Genomic DNA, 20,399 nt, shown 5'->3' with positions numbered 1-20,399 from the left:
AGCAAGTTTATTTTACAAGTATTCAAATTTACAGGAAAGATGTGTTTTTAAAAAAAAAAGACATGTCTAACAATTTTATAACAATCTGTTGTGTCCATTCGCCTGTATCTGATGATACTTGGAGCCAGGAGACAGAACAAATCTGGAACACGAAATAAACCTTTATTCAGTAAAACTGCACAACTACAAAGATCTCGAAACTCAACAGTACATCCCAAAGCACGACTATTTAAATAGTTTACTCGAGAACATTCACGGTATTGATGGGATCAATGACCAATCAGTGAAAGTCAGTCTGGGATTGGTTATCAGCTGACCAGTAGGCATCGGTTCTTTCTGCTTGCTCTAACACATTTGATACTTTACGGTTGAGCCTGAAATGTGCGGATATTCCACCCACCAGGAACTTTCAGTTTCCATTATGTCACCCCAATATAGACAGATATTGGTGGCTGAAAGCAAGGGCATTTCCTGGTGTCGTTCAAGCTCTCAGAGCTTCAAGGGATCCCTTCACAACAGATGAAATACTTAGGATGTGTAGTACTTCATTGTAACTAACTTGCACTTAATAGTCCTCCATAAAAATAAAGAATTAGCTGAGGAATCGAATTCACAAGAGTGCAGGTGCTGAAATCTGGAGGTAAGGGTATCAGTGTTCTGTCAAAGCTCACTTCGACTATTCCAGTAGCCCCTTCCACATTGATAGCCCAGTGGTTCAGCAGATTCAATTTCCCCGTTCTGAGAACATGTTTGAATCCAGTCATTCATGAAAATGAAATGTGTGAGCGAGGTTGAGGTCTGACCTCATGAAGGGGTAAAAATTGAGGGGGGGTAGGAGAGTCTAAAACTAGAAGGTGCCGGTGCAAGGAAGATTAGAAGGAGACCCGAGGGGCATTCTTCACCACATAGTGAGTAAATAGGATAAGCTGCCAGAGGAAGTGGGCACAATTACATGGTTTAAGCGCCACCCTGCGACCGAAGGGCTGTCCCATCAAACACAGAGGTGGTTCCCATGAGAAAGCAGCGAGCGTCAGATACATAGACACACACGAAGCGGGTCACATGAGCCGGCGCCGATGATGTCATGGGGAAGACCCGTCCCCCAGGGGTAGTCTGAGGGAGAGCAGCACCCAAACTGGTTGTCCTCGACTAGGACCGCTGTCGTTCCTGTCCCCAGGGCTGGGGAACATCTCGGAGCTGTCTGAGTTTATTCATTGGCAACACATCTAATGATCATGGGGCAAAAAGACAGAGTCCACAGTCAGCTCTGGTAAGCTCTCTGTATACAGCCAACACTGTCAGTAGAGAGCTGGGTAATTGCAATGTGAGTGAAATTCACTTTCAAACTTAGGCATTGCATAGGCCGATACAAAGCGTAGGGTTGATGCTTAGCCAAAGTGCATAGGTTTAAGGTAAGGGAGTTTGTTCAGAGGGGATTTGAGGAAGAATATTCTTTTATTCCGAGGTGTAATGGAATCTGGAACCAACTCCCTGGGGCGTGTGGATGCATACAAGTGTGGAGATGGGCAGTTCAATCAGAAAAGGCTGAAGACTAAATGCTGGAAAATGAAGACTAGGACTGTAGATGCTAAAATCGGGAGCAAAAATAAAAACAAGTTGCTGAAGGAACTTAGCGGGCAAGTAGCATCCATGGACAGAAATAAACAGTCGACATTTTGGGTCGGGACTGTCATCTGGACTAATCCCTGGGAAATGAATTAGTATAGATACATGCTTAAATGTGGCCTGTTATTATGTCTTTGGGCTACTTAACATCTGACATGAGTTGGTTAGGAATGTACTATTTAAAAACAGCGGACTATCACCCGGTAGTACTCACATCTACAGTGATAAAATGCTTTGAGAGGTTGGTCATGACTAGACTGAACGCCTTCCTCAGCAAGCACCTGGACCCATTGCGATTTGTCTATCGCCACAACAGGTCAACGACAGATGCAATCTCAATGGCTCTCCACACAGCTTTAGACCACCTGGACAATACGAACACCTACGTCAGGATACTGTTCATCGACTGTAGCTCAGCATTTAACACCATCATTCCCACAATCCTGATTAAGAAGATTCAGAACCTGGGCCTCTGTACTTCCTTCTGCAATTGGATCCTCGACTTCCTAACCGGATGACCACAGTCTGTGTGGACTGGTGATAATACAGTATCTCCTCCTCGCTGATGATCAACACTGGCGCACCTCAGGGGTGTGTGCTTAGTCCACTGCTCTACTCTCTATATGCACATGACTGTGTGGCTAGGCATAGCTCAGATACCATCTATAAATTTACTGATGATGCAACCATTGTTGGTAGAATCTCAGGTGGAGACGAGAGGGTGTACATGAGTGAGATATGCCAACTTGAGGAGTGGTGTCGCAGCAACAACTTTGCACTCAATGTTAGTAAAACGAAAGAACTGATTGTGGACTTCAGGAAGGGTAAGACGAAGGAACATATACCAATCCTCATAGAGGGATCAGAAAGTGGAGAAAGTGAGCAGTTCCTGGGTGTCGAAATCTCTGATGATCTAACCTGGTCCCAGCATATTGATGTAACTATAAAGAAGGCAAGACAACAACCATACTTCATTAGGAGTTTGAAGAGATTTGGTATGTCAACAAATACGCTCAAAGATTTCTATAGTTGTACCGTGGAGAGCATTCTGACAGTCTGCATCACTGTCTGGTGTGGGGAGGGGCTACTGCACAGGACCGAAAGAAGCTGCAGAGGGTTGTAAATTTTGTCAGCTCCATCTTGGGTACTAGCCTACAAAGCACTCAGGACATCTTCAAGGAGCGGTGTCTCAGAAAGGCAGCGTCTATTATTAAGGACCCCCAGCACTGAGGGCATGCCCTTTTCTCACTGTTATCATCAGGAAGGAGGTACAGAAGCCTGAAGGCATACACTCAGTGATTCAGGAACAGCTTCTTCCCCTCAGCATCCGATTCCTAAATGGACATTGAATCCTCACTTTTTTTAAATATACCTGTATAGTACTTCTGTTTTTGCATGATTTTAATCTATTCAATATACATATACTGTATAAAGTATACTGAATAAGATTGATTATTATTATTCTATGTCATGTATTGCATTGAACTGCTGCTAAGTTAACGAATTTCACATCACATGCCGGTGATAATAAACCTGATTCTGATTCAAAAGTATGCAATGCCGATTCAGGCCACCAGTCCTTTAGTCAGCAGCCTCAGTTACTTAGTCAGACTCCAGTGAACAGGACTGTTGCTTTTAGAGAGAAGTGGTATTTGTGCAGAGACGAGGTTTACTGGAAGGGGAATGCAGAGAGAGGCTAGGATTTACCGTAAGCTGGCTTTTATTTTCCAGTTTCCGTCGCTCAGCGCCATTTACTGTGGGACGGATAGCGGCCAGGATTTCCGAATCAGATTTATTGTCACTGACAGTGGTGGTAAAATTGATTGTTTTGTGTCGGCAGTGCAGTGCAGCCATAACAAATTACAATAACGATAATAGGTGTGAAAGAAGAATAACAAGCTAGTGTTCTAGTACGAGGTGGATTCTGATTTTCTCTAACATCTCTTATGCAAAGCAAGAAGATTCTGCACAACTTGAAATATATTCTGTGAAGAAGTTAACAGACAGTAGTGGAGTGACGAGATGAGTGGCAGATATGGCTGAGAGTGGAGTGCCATGAGGACCTATTCTGGTTATTCCATCAGCTAATGCCAGCTGAAGGACTTTATATGGGCTGGAATGGCACCAATGTGTTTTATTTTCAGAAGTGTTACTTATTTTTTCATTTATTCATTTTCACATCGTCCAATCACTCCTGCTTGGGTCACTTCCCTCAAACCTAATTGCCGGTAGCAGTTAAAAGGCAGAATGACTCCTTCATCTGCATGGTTTTACTAGCTTTTCCAATGTTTTTCTTCTGTTTTATTGCTTGGCATGAGGTATAAGGTAAAGTTAGCCTGACATGTGAATTATATGCCAAGCTGCCAGCGTCATCATGCATGGCACGTGCTCACATTTTCCAAGATGAAAGCAGGAAATGTTGGGAAAACACCGTAGGTCAGGGAGCAACAGGTAACATTTCAAAACCCTTCATCTGACCTGCGAAAGAGATGAAGGTGGTAGCCAAGAAGTTTGAGGAGGGTGGTGGCTGAAACAAAGGGTGAAATGATGTAGGTAGTGCGCTATCTGTGCAATGTGTAGCCGATGCTGTGAAATCTGTGGGATGTTTTTTAGCCTGGTCGACTTGGATGTGTCAAACACAAATGGCCAGTCCTGGTCGAAACAGAAAGAAAGAGCAGGTCATCGATAGCCGAAGAATCAATTCTGAATCCTTCAGGCTGCAACGGGCCCAGCAGGCGATGTGGTGCGAAGTCAAGTTTATTGTGTGTGCAAGTACAGAAGGGTACGGGGACAATGAAAAAAAAAATGCTCGCAGCACCGAGACAGATACGAACAGAATATAAATCGTACATATTACATAAAATTACTTTCTTTAAACTCATGTTGGGCTTTGACTCAGCAGCGAACGAGAGCACAGACAGGGCGGGCAATCGAAGGCTCAGGGTCGCTGTTAGGGGCCGAGCTGGCCTGATGTGACGTGCTCTGCAACTCACTTCCCCGGTCACAGAACCATGGTGTTCCTGATATCCCCAGGCAACAGTCTGTCGTCAATGACAAAAGGTACTGACTGACCTGAGAGCAGATGGGGATTTAATGACCAGCTAGGTTTCACTGCACAGTCGCCTTTGTCTGTTTGGAGTTTAGCATTCCTTGTGCCACGTGGTGCTGACGGTGACAGAGGTAGGGAAATCTAGAGCCAGTGACCCGAGTGAACAGGGGAAGCAGCTAACTCATGTTTGATCTGATGTAGACAGTGCACAAAGATCAGTTTAGAAAAGGGTAATTTAGGGACAGAGACTGGAGTAAGGGAGAACAGAGCTGTTTAAAGGGATGTCTTTACAACTGTGAAGATAAATTTCATTGTTGACGTGGATGACTGGCTACATTTAGAACTTGTCCCAATGTTAAGGTTACTTGGAACGTTTTGATGTGTCTAGCAGCCTGACACTGACCTCCCAATGTGCAGAGTTAGAGTGCGGAGGCATTCTCTGAGTTGCCGCACAAACCTATGTAACTCCCTGCACAGTGCTGGACGTGCGAATTATCTGCCACCAACGCCACCATCTTTTCCAAAATAATAAAAAAAGAAATGCTGGAAAAACACAATAGATCAGGCAGCAACAGCGAACGTTTCAATATCCTTCATTAGAACTGCGAAAGAGATAAAGCAAGTTGAAAAGTTCTGGAAGGGTCGTGGCTGGAACAAGGGGAATGTCTGTCAAAGAGTGAAATGAAGTGACCATTGAAGTTCCTTCAACTGTGTAACGTGTAGCTGATTTTGTGAAAGATGTGGGATTATTTTAAAGAGTCAGAAACATGAAGAAGGGTTTCGGCCCGAAACATCGACTGATTACTCTTTTCCATAGATGCTGTCTGACCTGCTGAGTTCCTCCAGCAGTTAGGATGCTTTTTAGTCTGGTCCTCTTGGATGTGTAGAATATGCAAAAGGAAAAAAAAAGAGGAAGAGAGGGATGTCCTGGTCGAAACAGAAAGAAAGAAAGTTAGCTAAAGCTGAAGAATCAATACTGAATCTTTTAGGCTGCAAAGTGTCCAGGCAAAAATGAGGTGTCAGTCGAGTTTATTGTTGTGTGAGTTTCTTCTGTTACATCTGAATTGCTGAGTCATTTGTGACATTAACTGACTATTGTTTGGACAGAGATTTCTGGGCCGCAAGTCCTCCAGTACCATATAAGAATCAGTACCGTAACTTCGCGGAGGCTTATAACTGATAGTAAACACAAAGTACACTGCAGATGCTGTGGTCAAATCAACACGTACAAACAAGCTGGATGAACTCAGCAGGTCGGGCAGCATCTGTTGAAATGAGCAGTCAACGTTTCGGACCGAGACCCTTCGTCAGGACTGAAGAAGGATGGGGCAGGGGCAGGTGCGGCCTCCTCTACATCGGCGAGACCCGACGCAGATTGGGGGACCGCTTCGTCGATCCGGTGCTCCCGGTGCGGCCTCCTCTACATCGCCAATGAAGTCCCATATTCCCCACGGAGGAGTGTTCGGTTCTGAAAGGGGACCTAACTGAGAGTTTCCACCTTCTATCTTCTCAGAAGAATTATAGTGTCAGATCTATTAAATGTTACAAATGTGTAATTATTCATTCAACTAATTGCCAGAAGACTCAGATAGAACACAGGGTCACCCTTTACACAGACCCTTTAACCTACTCCAATATCAGTCCCATATAACCCTCCATATTTCCTTCATCCAATGATACAATTAGGGGAGGTAGGTATTATATCCGGAATTATTTCCAGGTAGCAGACGATTCCCTTCCACGCTGCGTACTAGGAGTGGTTAGCCATTGCCTTCTGCCAGGTGAGTTTTCTGAAGAGGTCACCAGCTCTTAATGGGAGCCTCTCACCCTGAAGTCCAGCGCTGATGCCACTACGCCACCAACCGGACTACATAAGAGATTTTAATGTACAGGTTTTGGGTGTGTGTGCAAGTTTTAATTGGGGAAATTAGCAGCACATTAGGAATGTCTAGGATTCACGATGTTGATTTAAAGAACGAGCAAAAAATTTACTGCCAGGAGATGAGTTGGCAATTTAAACATTGGAACACAGTCATGAGCCTCAGCTTTGAACCTTCTTGTATGACTATCATGTTCCCAAGGCAGGAGGGAGATCCAGTGTTCCAGGAAAAGATTAGTGTTGTCAGAGGCTTCACTTAGAGCAAGAGAAGCAGGGAAGTAGTGATCACAATCTGATTGAATTTGTACTGCAGTTTGAGAGAGAGAAGCATCAGTGTTGCAGTGGAATAAAGGGAATTACAGAGGCACAAGGGAGGAGTTTTCCCAGGTAGAATTACTGGCGGGGATGACGATGGCTGAAGTTTCCGGGAGTAGTTCACAAGGCGCAGGATAGATATGTCCCACAGAGGAAGAAGTTCTCAAATGGCAGGGGTAACTGACAAAGGAATTTAAGGACTGTGTACAAGATATTAAGAGGAATAGACAGAGTGGGCAGCCAGTGCCTCTTCCCCAGGGCACCACTGCTCAGTACAAGAGGACATGGCTTTAAGGTAAGGGGAGAGAAGTTCAAGGGGGATATTAGAGGAAGGTTTTTCACTCAGAGAGTGGTTGGTGCATGGAATGCACTGCCTGAGTCAGTGGTGGAGACAGATACACTAGTGAAATTTAAGAGACTACTAGACAGGTATATGGAGGAATTTAAGGTGGGGGGTTATATGGGAGGCAGGGTTTGAGGGTCGGCACAACATTGTGGGCCGAAGGGCCTGTAATGTGCTGTACTATTCTATGTTCTATAAAAGCTAAGGAAAGGGCATATAAGGTAGCAAAAGTGAGTGGGAAGCTTTTAAAATCCAACAAGGCAACTAAAAAAGCTATAAGAAGGGGAAAGATAAAATATGACAGTAGACTAGGCAATAATATAAAGCAGGATACTAAAAGCTTTTTTCAGTTATATGAAGAGTAAAAGGGAGGTGAGAGTTGATGTTGAACTACTGGAAAATGATGCTGGTGAGGTAGTAATGGGGGAACAAAGAAATGCCAGATGAACTTAATGGGTACTTTGCAGGAGTGAGTGCCATTGCTATTACAAAGGAAAAAAATGCTAGGCAAACTCAAAGGTGGATAGGTCACTTGAACCAGATGGACTGCATCCCTGTCCTGAGAGAGGTTGCTGAAGAGATAACGGATGCATTGGTCATGATCTTTCAACAATCACCTGATCCTGACATGTTCCCGGAGGACTGGAAGATTGCAAACGTCAAAGAAAGTCAAAGGAAATCATAGGCCAGTTAGCCTAATCTCAGTGGCTGGGAAAGTGTTGGATTCTATTATTAAGGATGAGGTTTTGAGGTACTTGGAGACTAATGATAAAATAAGTCTAACTCAGCATGGTTTCTGTAAAGGGAAATCTTGCCTGACAAATCTGTTCGAGTTCTTCGAGGAAGTAACAAGCAGGGTGGACAAAGGAGAGGCAGGGGATGCAATTTTCAGAAGGCATTTGATAGTGCCACACATGAGGCTGGTTAACAAGATAAAGTCCTGTGGTGTTACAGGAAAGATAGAGGCATGGATAGCGGAAAGGCTGACAGGCAGGAGGCAGTGAGTGGGAATAAAGGGGGCCTTTTCTGGTTGGCTGCCAGTGACTAGTGGTGTTCCTTAGGGGTCAGTATTGGGACCGCTACTTTTCACATTGTCAATGATTTGGATAATGGAATTGATGGCTTTGTGGCAAAGTTTGTGGATGATAGGAAGATAGGGGGAAGGGTAGGTAGTGCTGAGGAAGCAATGCGATTGTAGCAGGACTTGGACAAATTGGAAGAATGGGCAAAAAATGACAGATGGAATACCGTGTTGGGAAATGTATGGTAAGGCATTCTGGTAAAAGGAACAATGGTGCAGACTATTATCTAAATGGGGAGAAGGTTCAAACATCAGAGGTGCAGATGGACTTAGGAGTCCTCGTGCAAGACTGCCAGAAGGTTAATTTACAGGTTGAGTCTGTGATGAAGAAGGCAAATGCAATGATGGCATTTATTTCAAAGGGAATAGAATATAAAAGCAAGGAAATACTGCTGACTAGTGTCTGACAAGACACTAGTCAGACCACACTTAGAGTATTGTCAACAGTTTTGGGCCCTATATCTCAAAAAAGATGTATTGTCATTGGAGAGAGTCCAGAGGAGATTCACGAGGATGATTCTGGGAATGAAGGAGTTAACATATGAGGATTGTCTGACAGCTTTGGGCCTTTATCCCTGGAATTTAGAGGATTGGGGGGGGGGGGGGGTTATCTCATTGAAACCTACAGAATGTTGAAAGGACTAGATAAGGTGGATGTGGAGAGGATGTTTCCTATGGTGGGGGGGGGGGGGTATCCAGAACTAGAGGGCACAGCCTCAAAATTCAGGGGCAACCCTTTAGAACAGAGGTAAGGAGGAATTTTTTTAGGCAGAGAGTAGTGAATCTGTGGAATGCTCTGCCACAGACTGAAGTGGAGGCTGTTCATGTGCATATTTAAGGTGGAAGTTGATTGTTTCCAGATTGGTCAGGGCATCAAAGGATATGGCAAGAAGGCAGGTGTATGGGGTTGAATGGGATCCAGGATCAGCCATGATGGAATGGCAGAGAAACGTGATAGGCTGAATGCCTAATTCTGCTCCTATGTCTTATGATTGTTTCTTCCATCTCACCGAACACTACCACACCCCCCCATCCCCTCACTGAGCACCACAACACTCCCCTCACCGAACAACACCACACCCCACTCCCTTTACTGAACATCACCGCATACCCCTCCCCTCTCTTAACAGCACTACACCCACCTCCCCTTCCATCATCGAACATCACAACAAACCCCCTCCTCTCACCAAACATAGCAACTCCCCCTCCCCTCCCCTCACTGAACAACACAACACCCTCTCCCCTCACTAAAAATCACAACTCCCCCCCTCCCCTCCCCTCGCTGAACATCACAACAAACCCCCTCCCCTCACCAAAAACCACAACTCCCCCCTCCCCTCCCCTCGCTGAACAACACAACACCCCCTCCCCTCACCAAAAACCACAACTCCCCCCTCCCCTCCCCTCGCTGAACAACACAACACCCCCTCCCCTCACTTAGAAATATAGAAAATAGGTGCAGGAGTAGGCCATTCGGCCCTTCGAGCCTGCACCACCATTCAGTATGATCATGGCTGATCATCCAACTCAGAACCCTGTACCTGCTTTCTCTCCCTACCCCCTGATCCCTTTAGCCACAAGGGCCATATCTAACTTCCTCTTAAATATAGCCAGTGAACTGGCCTCAACTGTTTCCTGTGGCAGAGAATTCCACAGATTCACCACTCTCTGTGTGAAGAAGTTTTTCCTCATCAATTGTTCCAATTGTACTTGGCACTGTGACAAGTATGTAACATCCTGGAGAATCACAACTCCCCCCTCCCCTCCCCTCACTGAGCACTACAACACCCCCTCCCCTCACCGAACAACACCACACCCCACTCCCTTCACTGAACATCACCGCATACCCCTCCCCTCACTTATCAGCTCTACACCCACCTCCCCTTCCATCATCAAACATCACAACAAACCCCCTCCCCTCACCAAACACCGCAACTCCCCCTCCCTTCCCCTCACTGAACAACACAACTCCCCCCTCCCCTCCCCTCACTGAACAACACAACACCCCCTCCCCTCACCAAAAACCACAACTCCCCCCTCCCCTCACTGAACATCACAACAAACCCCCTCCCCTCACCAAAAACCACAACTCCCCCCTCCCCTCCCCTCACTGAACAACACAACACCCCCTCCCCTCACCAAAAACCACAACTCCCCCCTCCCCTCACTGAACATCACAACAAACCCCCTCCCCTCACCAAAAACCACAACTCCCCCTCCCCTCCCCTCACTGAACATCACAACAAACCCCCTCCCCTCCCCTCACTGAACATCATTCTAAAGGGGTCAGTACATTTGGACTCCGCCCTGGAATCGAGGACTGCCAGGTCCTGGAAAATCAATTGCACTGACTGAGCTCTGGGTAGGGGTTGTTCACGGCCCCCCTAGATAAACCAGATAATGTTGGCACCCGGAAGGGGGGGGGGGGGTGGGGTTTCAACTTCCAGGAATGAGAGAAGACAGAGGCTGCCAGTGCAAGACCTTCACCAGGAATCTGAAAGGACATTCAGAGGGACTCACTGCGAGAGGAAGCAGCTGAGATGAATTGTCAAAATGCTCAGGCAACTACAGAGGAAGGGTAGAAATGGAAAATTAATTTAGGTGAATAAGACAAGTTTGAGAGATTCTGGAGAAGCCTCAACGCCAACATTGATCCGAATGGGCTGGTTCTTTGTCATTTCCTATGCAAGAGACCCCAGGATCATTTCCCCACAGTGGACAAGGCAGACAGCATCTCAGACTGTCATCTTATCTGGAAATTACAATTGGTTCAGGCTGCACTGAGGGACAGGTGTCAGCAGCTCCACCTAAATCAGAGACAAGAGTGAAACCACGGAACTAAGCAACTGTTAGCAATTCTTTTCTGAAGCACGGTCTTGGGTTGGGTGAGCAAGCTGTTCTCCCAGTCAGTCTTTGCACGATAGACGTACGGCAAGTTGGACTCATGACTTCTTAATCTACCTTGTCATGATCTTATTCACCTGCACTGCACCTTCTCTGTCGAAGTTGCACTCTATTCTACATTTTACCTTGTTTAACCTCAATGCACGCGCTGTGTAATGATCTGATCCGTATGAACAGTATACAAGACAAGCTTTTTACTGTATCTCAGTCCATGTGACAGTAACAAACCAATTCCAATTCAAAGTTAGGAACATCCAAAAATAAGATACTGGGGGCTGAAATCTCAGATTGGCTGGCTTTCCAGCAATCTCCCATCAGAGATTATAAATTGAACTTCTGTTTCTCAAATTATCTCTGGCCCTAGCGCCTCCGGGGGCTCAGTGTGGGAACATCTCACTGAAGTGAAGGTATGGATGCAATTGTCGTCAGGGCCTTTGAATCACACATCAACTCTGCACCAGATATGACTGTCTTAGATACAAGGTATCAAGAACAAAGACCTCTTGGGCCGCACACAGCCCCACTGAGACCGGAGGAAGCATGAGATGGACCAAATTCACCCCCATTCCTCACAGTGAGGCTGTGCCTGTGGTCTTCTGTCTGTTCTTGTAAAGGTCTGACAGCAGTCACAACATGGGCAGTCTGTGGTGTTCAGCCGTTGTTACCAGAGCAGCTGCTGCTTCATCCCTTTCCCAAGGCTGTCGCGTGTATCAGGCAGATCGGGAATCATCGTGGCACTGTGCTCTGCACGAAGAGCCAGGGAAGGCCGAGCCTCACCGATCAGGTCAAGCCCCTCCTGTGTGATATTCCTGCAGAAGTCCACGTGCAGAGTCTTTACGTTGCTCCCGTAGGTGGCCACTGCCTCCAGGGTTTTATCAGTCAGGCGCGCACAGTTCTCCAGTTTCAAAGTATTTAGTTTGGGACATTTCTCCAGGATTTGGGTGATGCAGCCATCGGTAAGGTGTCCACATCCTGAAAGGGTTAACGAGAGCAAGTTTGGACATCTGAAAAAAACACAACGATTACAAAGACTGTGCGGCAGCAGATTTGTCAGCCCAGCCCCAGATCCTATCCCCAAACAGCAGCTCAAGAAACAAAGCCCGTGGCCAGCACGAGTCCACTTCTTGAATCTCACTGTAAGTGCAGCAACAGCTCCCAGCCCCATTCTCTCCGGAAACAAATTAGACTGCAAAATATTGAAAAGGAATTTCCTGCAGGCAGGAAAGGGCTTATGCACACAGACCTATAGCAGAATTCTGACAGGTTAGTGCATAATCCTGAGTGCCGTGGCAGGGGTTTACCATGTAAATGCCATCATATGTTGATGGGGGTGCAGAGTATGTCTCATGGAGGGGCAATAGAAATTATTCACAGCTGGTTAAAACATGCCCTTATCCAGCCATCACGACCGTTCAAAATGCATAATGATCAAACATTTGAAGAAATTAAGAAGTTATTAAATTGGGAACAAAATACTTAAGAAAAATAAAACACTTAACCCAATTAATTAAAGGAATACATTATGCCCCTCACAGTAATTCCTCTGGGTTCAGACGAGTCACCGGGGTTTGGTCACAACTTCACAGTCATGTCTGGACTGCTTGAAGAGTGCAGCCAGGACATCGCTTTCGGAAAAACAGCCGGCAACCGCAGGACTTGCCCATAGTCCTGAACTTGCTGGCAGTGGTAGGGCAACTGTGCCCATTTGGCAAGGCTGTACCTGCTCTCTATGATGGGTGAGAGAGATCTCACGAGTAAAGAACTCTCCCTGTGTCCGGGACAGTAAACACTGACAGATCACTGGTTTGTCTGAGGGAATCTGCCTGCTGTTCTCCACTTGTAATCCCAGTGACTGCACTTCAAAACTACCCATTGGCACCATCTCGCTGGGGCACCCTGATGTTGAGAATAACACTGGAAAAAGTATCACTCCTTCTTTCATCGGAGAGGCCTGATGGGTGATTGGCCCCGTGCCCCTTGTGTACTCGTGAGGCCTTGTCAGAGACAACTAATGGGTGGCTGCAGAGGAGGTGAAAGCTCCAGCTGGTGAGGTGATGCCATCTGTTTTATCTGTAGAGCAACATAGTCTTTATACCCTTGTCACCAAATGTACTGGCTCTTCACTTTAATAGTGTCCTGAACATAATCAATTATTCCACACACACAGGTTAAAATCAAAGAAGGAATGGTGGGCAGTGAAGTTTATGACCTGTAGACACAATCACCCCTTCTGTGCACTCTGTGTGTGGGATTGAGCCTCCCACGACTGAAACATTGGTCAATGAGGGGGACTTCCTCAAAGGAAGAGGGAAGCTGTGAGAGTCTTGAGGAGGAATCCCAAAATTCAGGACACAGATGACACTCACGGCCTGATGTAGAGAATTTTGAGGGTTAGCCAAAATTCCTGAATTCAATGCGGTGGCCCAAGCAAGGCCTGTAACATGCCCTAAATGGAGTACAAGCTGCAGGGGGGGTCAAAGGCACATTGAGAGCTGTTGGAACAAGGTATGAGGTGAGAGTGATAGCAGAGTGGAGAATTAAACTGCAGAAGCTGGAAGCTCCGGGCCACCCATGAGGAGTTCTGCAAGGCCATCATGCAGTCTACGTTTGGTTTCCTTGTGAAAAAATGGAGCTCTTTGCTGTGGAGGATATCAAAGGAGGAGGTGAGGGCAGAGCTGGTGGGCTAGAAATGGGTGAGACCATAAGATATAGGAGCAGGATTAGGCCATTTGGCCCATTGAGTCTGCTTTGTCGTTTCTTCATAGCTGATCCAATTTTCCTCTTAGCCTTCTCCCCATATCCCTTCATGCCATGACCAATCAAGAACCTTCCAGCCTCTGCCTTAAATATACATACAGACTTTGCCTCCACAACTGCCTGTGGCAAAGAATTCCACAGATTCACCATTCTCTGGCTAAAGAAATTCCTCCTCATCTCCGTTCTAAAAGGATGCCTCTCTATTCTGAGGCTCTGTCTTAGACTGTCTCTGTCTCTGGTCTTAGACTGTCTGACCATAGGAAACATACTCTTCACATTTACTCTATCAAGGCCTTTCACCATTCAGTAGATTTCAATAAGGTCACCACTTATTCTTCTGAATTCTAGTGAATACAGACCCAGAGCCATCAAATGCCCTTCATATGACAAACCATTCAATCCTGAAATCATCTTCATGAATCTCCTTTGAATCCTCTCTAGTTTCAGCACATCCTTTCTAAGATAAGTTAACCAAAAATACTCACAATACCCCAAGTGAGTCCCCACCAATGCTTTATAAAGTCTCAACATTACATCCTTACTTTTATATTCCAGTCCATTTGAAATGAATGCTCACATCGTATTTGCCTTCCTCACCACAGACTCAACCTGCAAATTAACCTTTATGGATTCTGCACAAGGACCCAAGTCCCTTTGCACCTCAGTTTTTTGTATTTTCTCTTCTTTTAGAAAATAGTCAACCCTTTCATTTCTTCTACCAAAGTGCATGACCATACACTTCCGAACACTGTATTCCATCTGCCATTTCTTTGCCCATTCTCCTAATCTGTCTAAGTTCTTCTGTAACCTCTCTCCAACCTCAAAACTACCTGCCCCTCCACATATCTTCATATTGTCTATGAACTTTGCAACAAAGCCATCAATTCCATCATCCAAATCATTGACATATAACACAAAAAGAATTGGCTCCAACAAAGACCCCCGAGGAACACCTCTAGTCACTGGCTGCCAGTCAGAAAAGGCTCCCTTTATTCCCACTTTTTGCCTCTTGCCAATCAGCCACTGCTTTATCAATGCTAGAATCTTTCCTGTAAGACCACGGGCTCATAGCTTGTTAAGCAGTCTCATGTGTGGCACCTTGTCAAAGGCCTTCTGAAAATCCAAGTACACGACATCAACCAATCTCCCTTGTCTATCCTGCTTGTTATTTCTTCAAAGAATTCAACCAGATTTATCAGGCAAGATTTTCCCTTGAGCAAACTGTGCTGACTACGGCCTATTTTATCATGTGCCTCCAAGTACTCCATTACCTCATCCTTAAAAATTGACTCCAACATCTTCCCAAGCACTGAGGTCAGACTAACTGACCTATAGTTTCCTTTCTTCTGCTTCTCTCCCTTCTTGAAGAGTGGGCTGCCATTTGCAATTTGATTCTAGTGAAAATGAATTCCAGTGATTCTTGGAAGATTGTTACTAATGTCTATATGATCTCTTCAGTCACCTCATTCAGAACTCTGGGAAGTGCATCTACTCCAGGTGACTTATCTACCTTCAGATCTTTCTGTTTCCTAAGAACCTTCTGTCTAGTTATGATAACTTCACACACTGACATCTGGAACTTCCACCATATTGCTAGTGTCTTCCATGAGTGAAGACAGATGGAAAATACTTATTCAGTCTGTCGGCCATTTCCTTGTCCCCCATTACTACCTCTCCAGCATCGTTTTCCAGTGGTCTGATATCCACTTCACCTCTCATTTACACTTTGTATGAAAGATTAATGTGTTCTCAAAAGTGACAAATGGTCCCTGAGTCAAGAAGGTTCATGAACTCCTCCTGTTTGTAGGTGACCATGAAAAGGGCAACAGAGAGGTGATGGAACGGAAAGGCTAGGAAACGAGCGCAGTGGAGAAGCCAAGAGTTATCCGCGCGCTTTCTGGGTGATCCAGAATCCAGTGAGAAGTATTGGAATCACAGGCAAGGGAGAATCTGCTAATGCTGGAAATCCAAGCAAGACACACTAACAGGCCAGGCAGCATCTATGGAAAAAAAAGTACAGTCGACGTTTTGGGTTGAGACCTTTTGGCAGGACTGGAAGGAAGGTAGGAAGTGATGGTGTTTTATCAGATTGACAGGTCCTGCAAAATCCACTTGTCATTCTGTTCATTATAGGGAATGTACGTAATAGGCTCACAGTTTGCATTGAATAAACCCTGATCCCGGCCTCCACACATAATGCCTAAGGAATGTTTGTACAATGCTTCTGGTCCGGGGAATTCCGAAGCAACTGCCATTTGCTCCCCCGACACTGATCTCCTCACCCCCCCCAAACTTAGTGTCCATCGTCCCTCAGTATTCAGTGTCTAGTGACCACACAGCTTATAGTAATGGTGACATTCAAGGTAGGAGTGGGATTCAAATATCTCAGGAGAGGGTGTCTCCTGTCCTCACCAAGCAGCCCTGGATTTCTTTTCTTCCCTTTACACACCCTTCTGAATGCCGAGCATTCCCATCACTACCTCCCCTAACAGCTACACCCCACACCCCACCTGCTCCCTGCATTTAACAAATCCTCATGTTCAGTTCATTTGTTTTGTGCCAGGTTCGTGATACCTTCAGCAATGGGAGCAATGTCTCTCCATCTCTTCTTCTGTACCGTGCTTGATTTTAGACACCTCTGTCGGATCCCCACCCTACTTGTTTCTGTTTGTCCACTTAAATGAAGTTCTGCATCTTTAGAGTAATTTTGGAAAATCTTCTGAAAAAGAGCTTTCCGTTTTCCCAAAGAATGTTTTCCGGAACTGGAGACAGTTTTCCAGCCATGGCTGAACCAGGCCTTGCTCTTGTAGGCCGTGCTTTTATTTATAAAGTCCAGGATTCTTTACACATTGTAGTCACCTGCTCAATCCACCCTGCCACATTCAGCAAACCATGAACACAATCCAGGCCTTTCTGTTCCCGTAGCTGATTTAGAATGGTTCCCTCTAGTTTATATTACCTTTCATTATTCCGAGTAAAATGTAACACTTCACACTTCTCAGCATTAAATTTCATGTCTCCCTTATATCATCAAGCTATAAATTTAATTTGATCCCTTACATCAAAAAGTCTTTATCTCCATGAAGACTGTTCACAGTTCACAATACCAAGTTCTGTATCATCTGCAGATTTCAAAGTTGTACCCTCCGTACCCAAGTCTGTTGTTAGAGAAACAAGTTATTCGAGGAGATTCCGTCCAGTCTAAAAATAAACCTACATGCTACGACTCTGCTTCCTTGTTACTGAACCCCCCCCCCCCTCCCCCAAGTGACTATTCCACAGGCTTCAAATTAGATGACAAGCCTTCCCCACACTCTTCTTGTTCCTTTCTTTGTGCTTTTGATCTGCCTTCGTCCTTTCACCTGCACCAGCCCCCTATCACCAGTTGCTTTCCCCCACCCACTCCTGTCCATCACTCGCACTCTGGGTCCCTGTTCCCATCTGGCCATCATCCCTCCATTGATTTTAGTCTTCACGTTTTATAGTCTGCAGCCCTTTGTTGTCTCCACTGATTCTCCCAACCTCTATCACTGTTCCTACCATCTATCAATCAACCCCTCTTCGCCTTTATGCACCAATAACATGCCATTTGTTGCCCCATTTCCCTCCCCTCTCCCTTTCCTTCCTTAACCTGACAATCTCACTTCATTCTTTCAATCCAGATGAATGACCTTGACCGGAAATGTCGAGTCTGTTTTACTTCGCAGGCGTTGCCTAACTCACTCAGTTCCTCCATTAACACTTTATATGCTCGAAATTCCCACATCAGTGATCTGAGGGATCAAAAGTGGGGAGAGGGAGCAGTTTCAAGTTCCTGGGTGTCAAGATCTCTGAGGACCTAACCTGGTCCCAACATATCAATGCAGCTATAACTAAGGCAAGACAGCGACTATACTTCATTAGAAGAGATTTGGTATGTCAACAAATACACTCAAAAACCTCTATAGATGTACCATGGAGAGCATTCTGACAGGCTGCATCACTGTCTGGCATGGGGGGGGGGGTGGGGGTGGTGGGCTACTACACAGGACCGAAAGAAGCTGCAGAAGGTTGTAAATCTAGTCAGCTCCATCTTGAGTACTAGCCTACAAAGTACCCAGGAGATCTTTAAGGAGCGGTGTCTCAGGAAGGCAGCAGCCATTATTAAGGACCCCCACCACCCAGCACATGCCCTCTTCTCATCGTTACCATCAGATAGGAAGTACAGAAGCCTGAAGACACACACTCAACGATTCAGGAACAGCTTCTTCCCCTCTGCCATCCGATTCCTAAACAGACATTGAACCCATGAACACTACCTCACTTTTTCAATATACTGTATATTATTTCTGTTTTTGCATGATTTTTAAGCTATGCGATATATGTTTACTATAATTGATTTACTTTTTTTCCCCCCTCTATATGATGCATTGCATTGAACTGCAGCTGCTAAGTTAACAAATTTCACGACACATGCTGGTGATAATAAGCCTGATTCTGATCCTGATCTGTAGTCACTTGAGCCTCTTCTCTCTACTGAAGGTGGAGTGACAAAGTTAACAAGTGTTTAATCAACATCACCGCCATCATTGGCCTCGCTTCACCACGGGTCTCTCTTCAACTTAGTGACGTGATTCACTTGTGACAATTCCACCCTTGTCTACTCTAAGCAATCCACACTTGTCCAAGTTAAACACTTGTTAAATTTGTCACTGATCATTGATTCTAGAACTCCCCACACCACTGCGGGCAAACGGGGTGGCTGTAATCACTGTGTTTATCCCAGTGTCCTTTAATGGACGAGGGCGTAACACCGGCAGTTTTCCAGTCCTCGGACACCACCCCTGCATCTACAGTTAACTTGAGGATCATTGCCAATTTCTCTCTGGCTTCCGACTTCTTTGCCTCATCGAGAGTTCCGATTTGAAGCCTTCAGTTCAATACAAACTTGAATTTGCTACAGTCTCAAACACATTCTTTAATTCATCTTCTAAAACTAAGTAAGTAAGCAGTTTTGCTCAGACAGACACAGCTCAGAGCAATGCTTCCCACCTTCCCACCAACCTGTTGCTTACTTCAGCCAAGAAGCTATTGACCAGAGTGCAGTGGCGGCTGCAGATGTCCCTCTGGAAGCTGCTTTTCGCCCAGTCCTCGATGTTACAGACCTTCACCCGGCTGGAGTGCCAGCAGATCGACAGGGAGCGCAATGCGGGGCTCAGCAGGAAGTTGTCCTTCGTTAGCTCTGATGGTGAAGAGAAAGACAGCAGGGGCCACAGAGCAGGGTCATAGAAGACTTGCCGCAGCACTTGGCAAGTACTGGACATTCTTTTCCTGTTCTCCTTATCCAGAAATGAGAAAATGTGAAGCAGGCATTCACGGTTTAAGTCTGTCAGCCGCATTGGAAGCAGGCATTCACATCCACGCTCCACCAAGAGGAATGCAAAGCTGTGTCTGGGAAATCTGCCCCATCTAGTCTGCTTAAACTCTTTCATGCACATATATGGATTAGGAATGTGGTCCTTTCTGAGGGTGACAACTGCTGTTTAAATTTAGAAGCCTGCACCTCTCTTGGAGTCCAATAACATCTCAGTTTAGTGCTATTAGTTCCTGTAATGAACAAGTACTCAGAATATTGATTTATACCTCACCTCAACTATCCAAAGCATTCTTTTATTCCGGACTGTTTGAAAAACACATTCCATATTCCAGCAGAACTTCACTTGCATCTGGAAGTTAACTCCTAATAACAAGGGCAGCTGATAGAGTTGCAAAAGACCAGTTTAGCCTTGCAGCCGAGCTCGCAGCGTGAGTTCTGAGGCAACTCACAGGACTGTGCAAGCACAAGAGGTTTCACACGCTCACGGAGACAGTGTTAGTAGAGAGGGCACTTTCAGAGTAGTGCCAGTGCTGAACAGGCACCGTGTGGGCCAAATGTCAGTGTTAGTAAGAAGTGTGTGCCAGGTAGCCCACAGAGCCAGCTAGTGGGCGAGGCACTTCACCGATACGGTGCCAGTGAGTGGAGAGGCAGAGTGGATAGAAGCAGCAATAGGGAGGCAGGGTCTCAACAATAAAACTCTACACTGACACTTCAGCAGCACCAAGTCCTTGTGGTTGCAGTGATGAAGACTGAGAGATGTTTGAATCAATACCGGATTGTTTAGATTTCCTTAAAGCAAATAATCAGTTCAGCACACACCGGGGGAACCTCAGACTGGTTTTAGCTACTCAGAGGTGGTTCATGGTGGGAGGGATCCATTAGTTCTCAAAAGGCCAGTCCAGGTTCATTGTTCTCTTTATACAACCAGGCAAGACAAGGGCATGACTTTAGCATGACTTCCAAAGATTTAATTTGAACTCTGATCCATTAGTCTCTATTCCCTTCTCATTCATCCGTACAAAGTTGTAAAGTTTGAAATTCGCTTTCGGGGACAGGGTTATTTCTCTTGAGAAGGTGGTGGTGAGGCCT

The 20,399-nt window shown here is 45.6% G+C and overlaps 1 protein-coding gene across 3 annotated transcripts; it reads right to left on the bottom strand.

The window, feature by feature from the left end:
* Positions 1-19,423, bottom strand: fbxl22 (F-box and leucine-rich repeat protein 22). 3 transcript variants are annotated; one of them, XR_012095827.1, is made up of 3 exons: positions 18,998-19,423; positions 11,275-12,201; positions 1-142 (listed from the first exon to the last, which is right to left on the bottom strand). XR_012095827.1 is itself a non-coding variant. In XM_073024857.1 (2 exons), the coding sequence occupies exons 1-2, from the start codon at positions 19,330-19,332 to the stop codon at positions 11,859-11,861; spliced, it is 678 nt and encodes a 225-aa protein (XP_072880958.1). In that variant the 5' UTR covers positions 19,333-19,423; the 3' UTR covers positions 10,774-11,858. The 3 variants fall into 3 exon arrangements, 1 of the variants encoding a protein (XP_072880958.1); XM_073024857.1 differs by lacking the exon at positions 1-142 and having other exon boundaries at positions 10,774-12,201; XR_012095828.1 differs by lacking the exon at positions 1-142 and having other exon boundaries at positions 12,070-12,201; positions 19,009-19,147.
* Between the last annotated feature and the right edge of the window lie 976 nt (positions 19,424-20,399).

The sequence above is a fragment of the Hemitrygon akajei genome, chromosome 21 (assembly GCF_048418815.1).
Source record: "Hemitrygon akajei chromosome 21, sHemAka1.3, whole genome shotgun sequence".
Taxonomy (NCBI): domain Eukaryota; kingdom Metazoa; phylum Chordata; class Chondrichthyes; order Myliobatiformes; family Dasyatidae; genus Hemitrygon; species Hemitrygon akajei.
The sequence above is the reverse complement of the archived record's forward strand: the minus strand, read 5'-3'. Positions and strand labels throughout refer to the sequence as shown.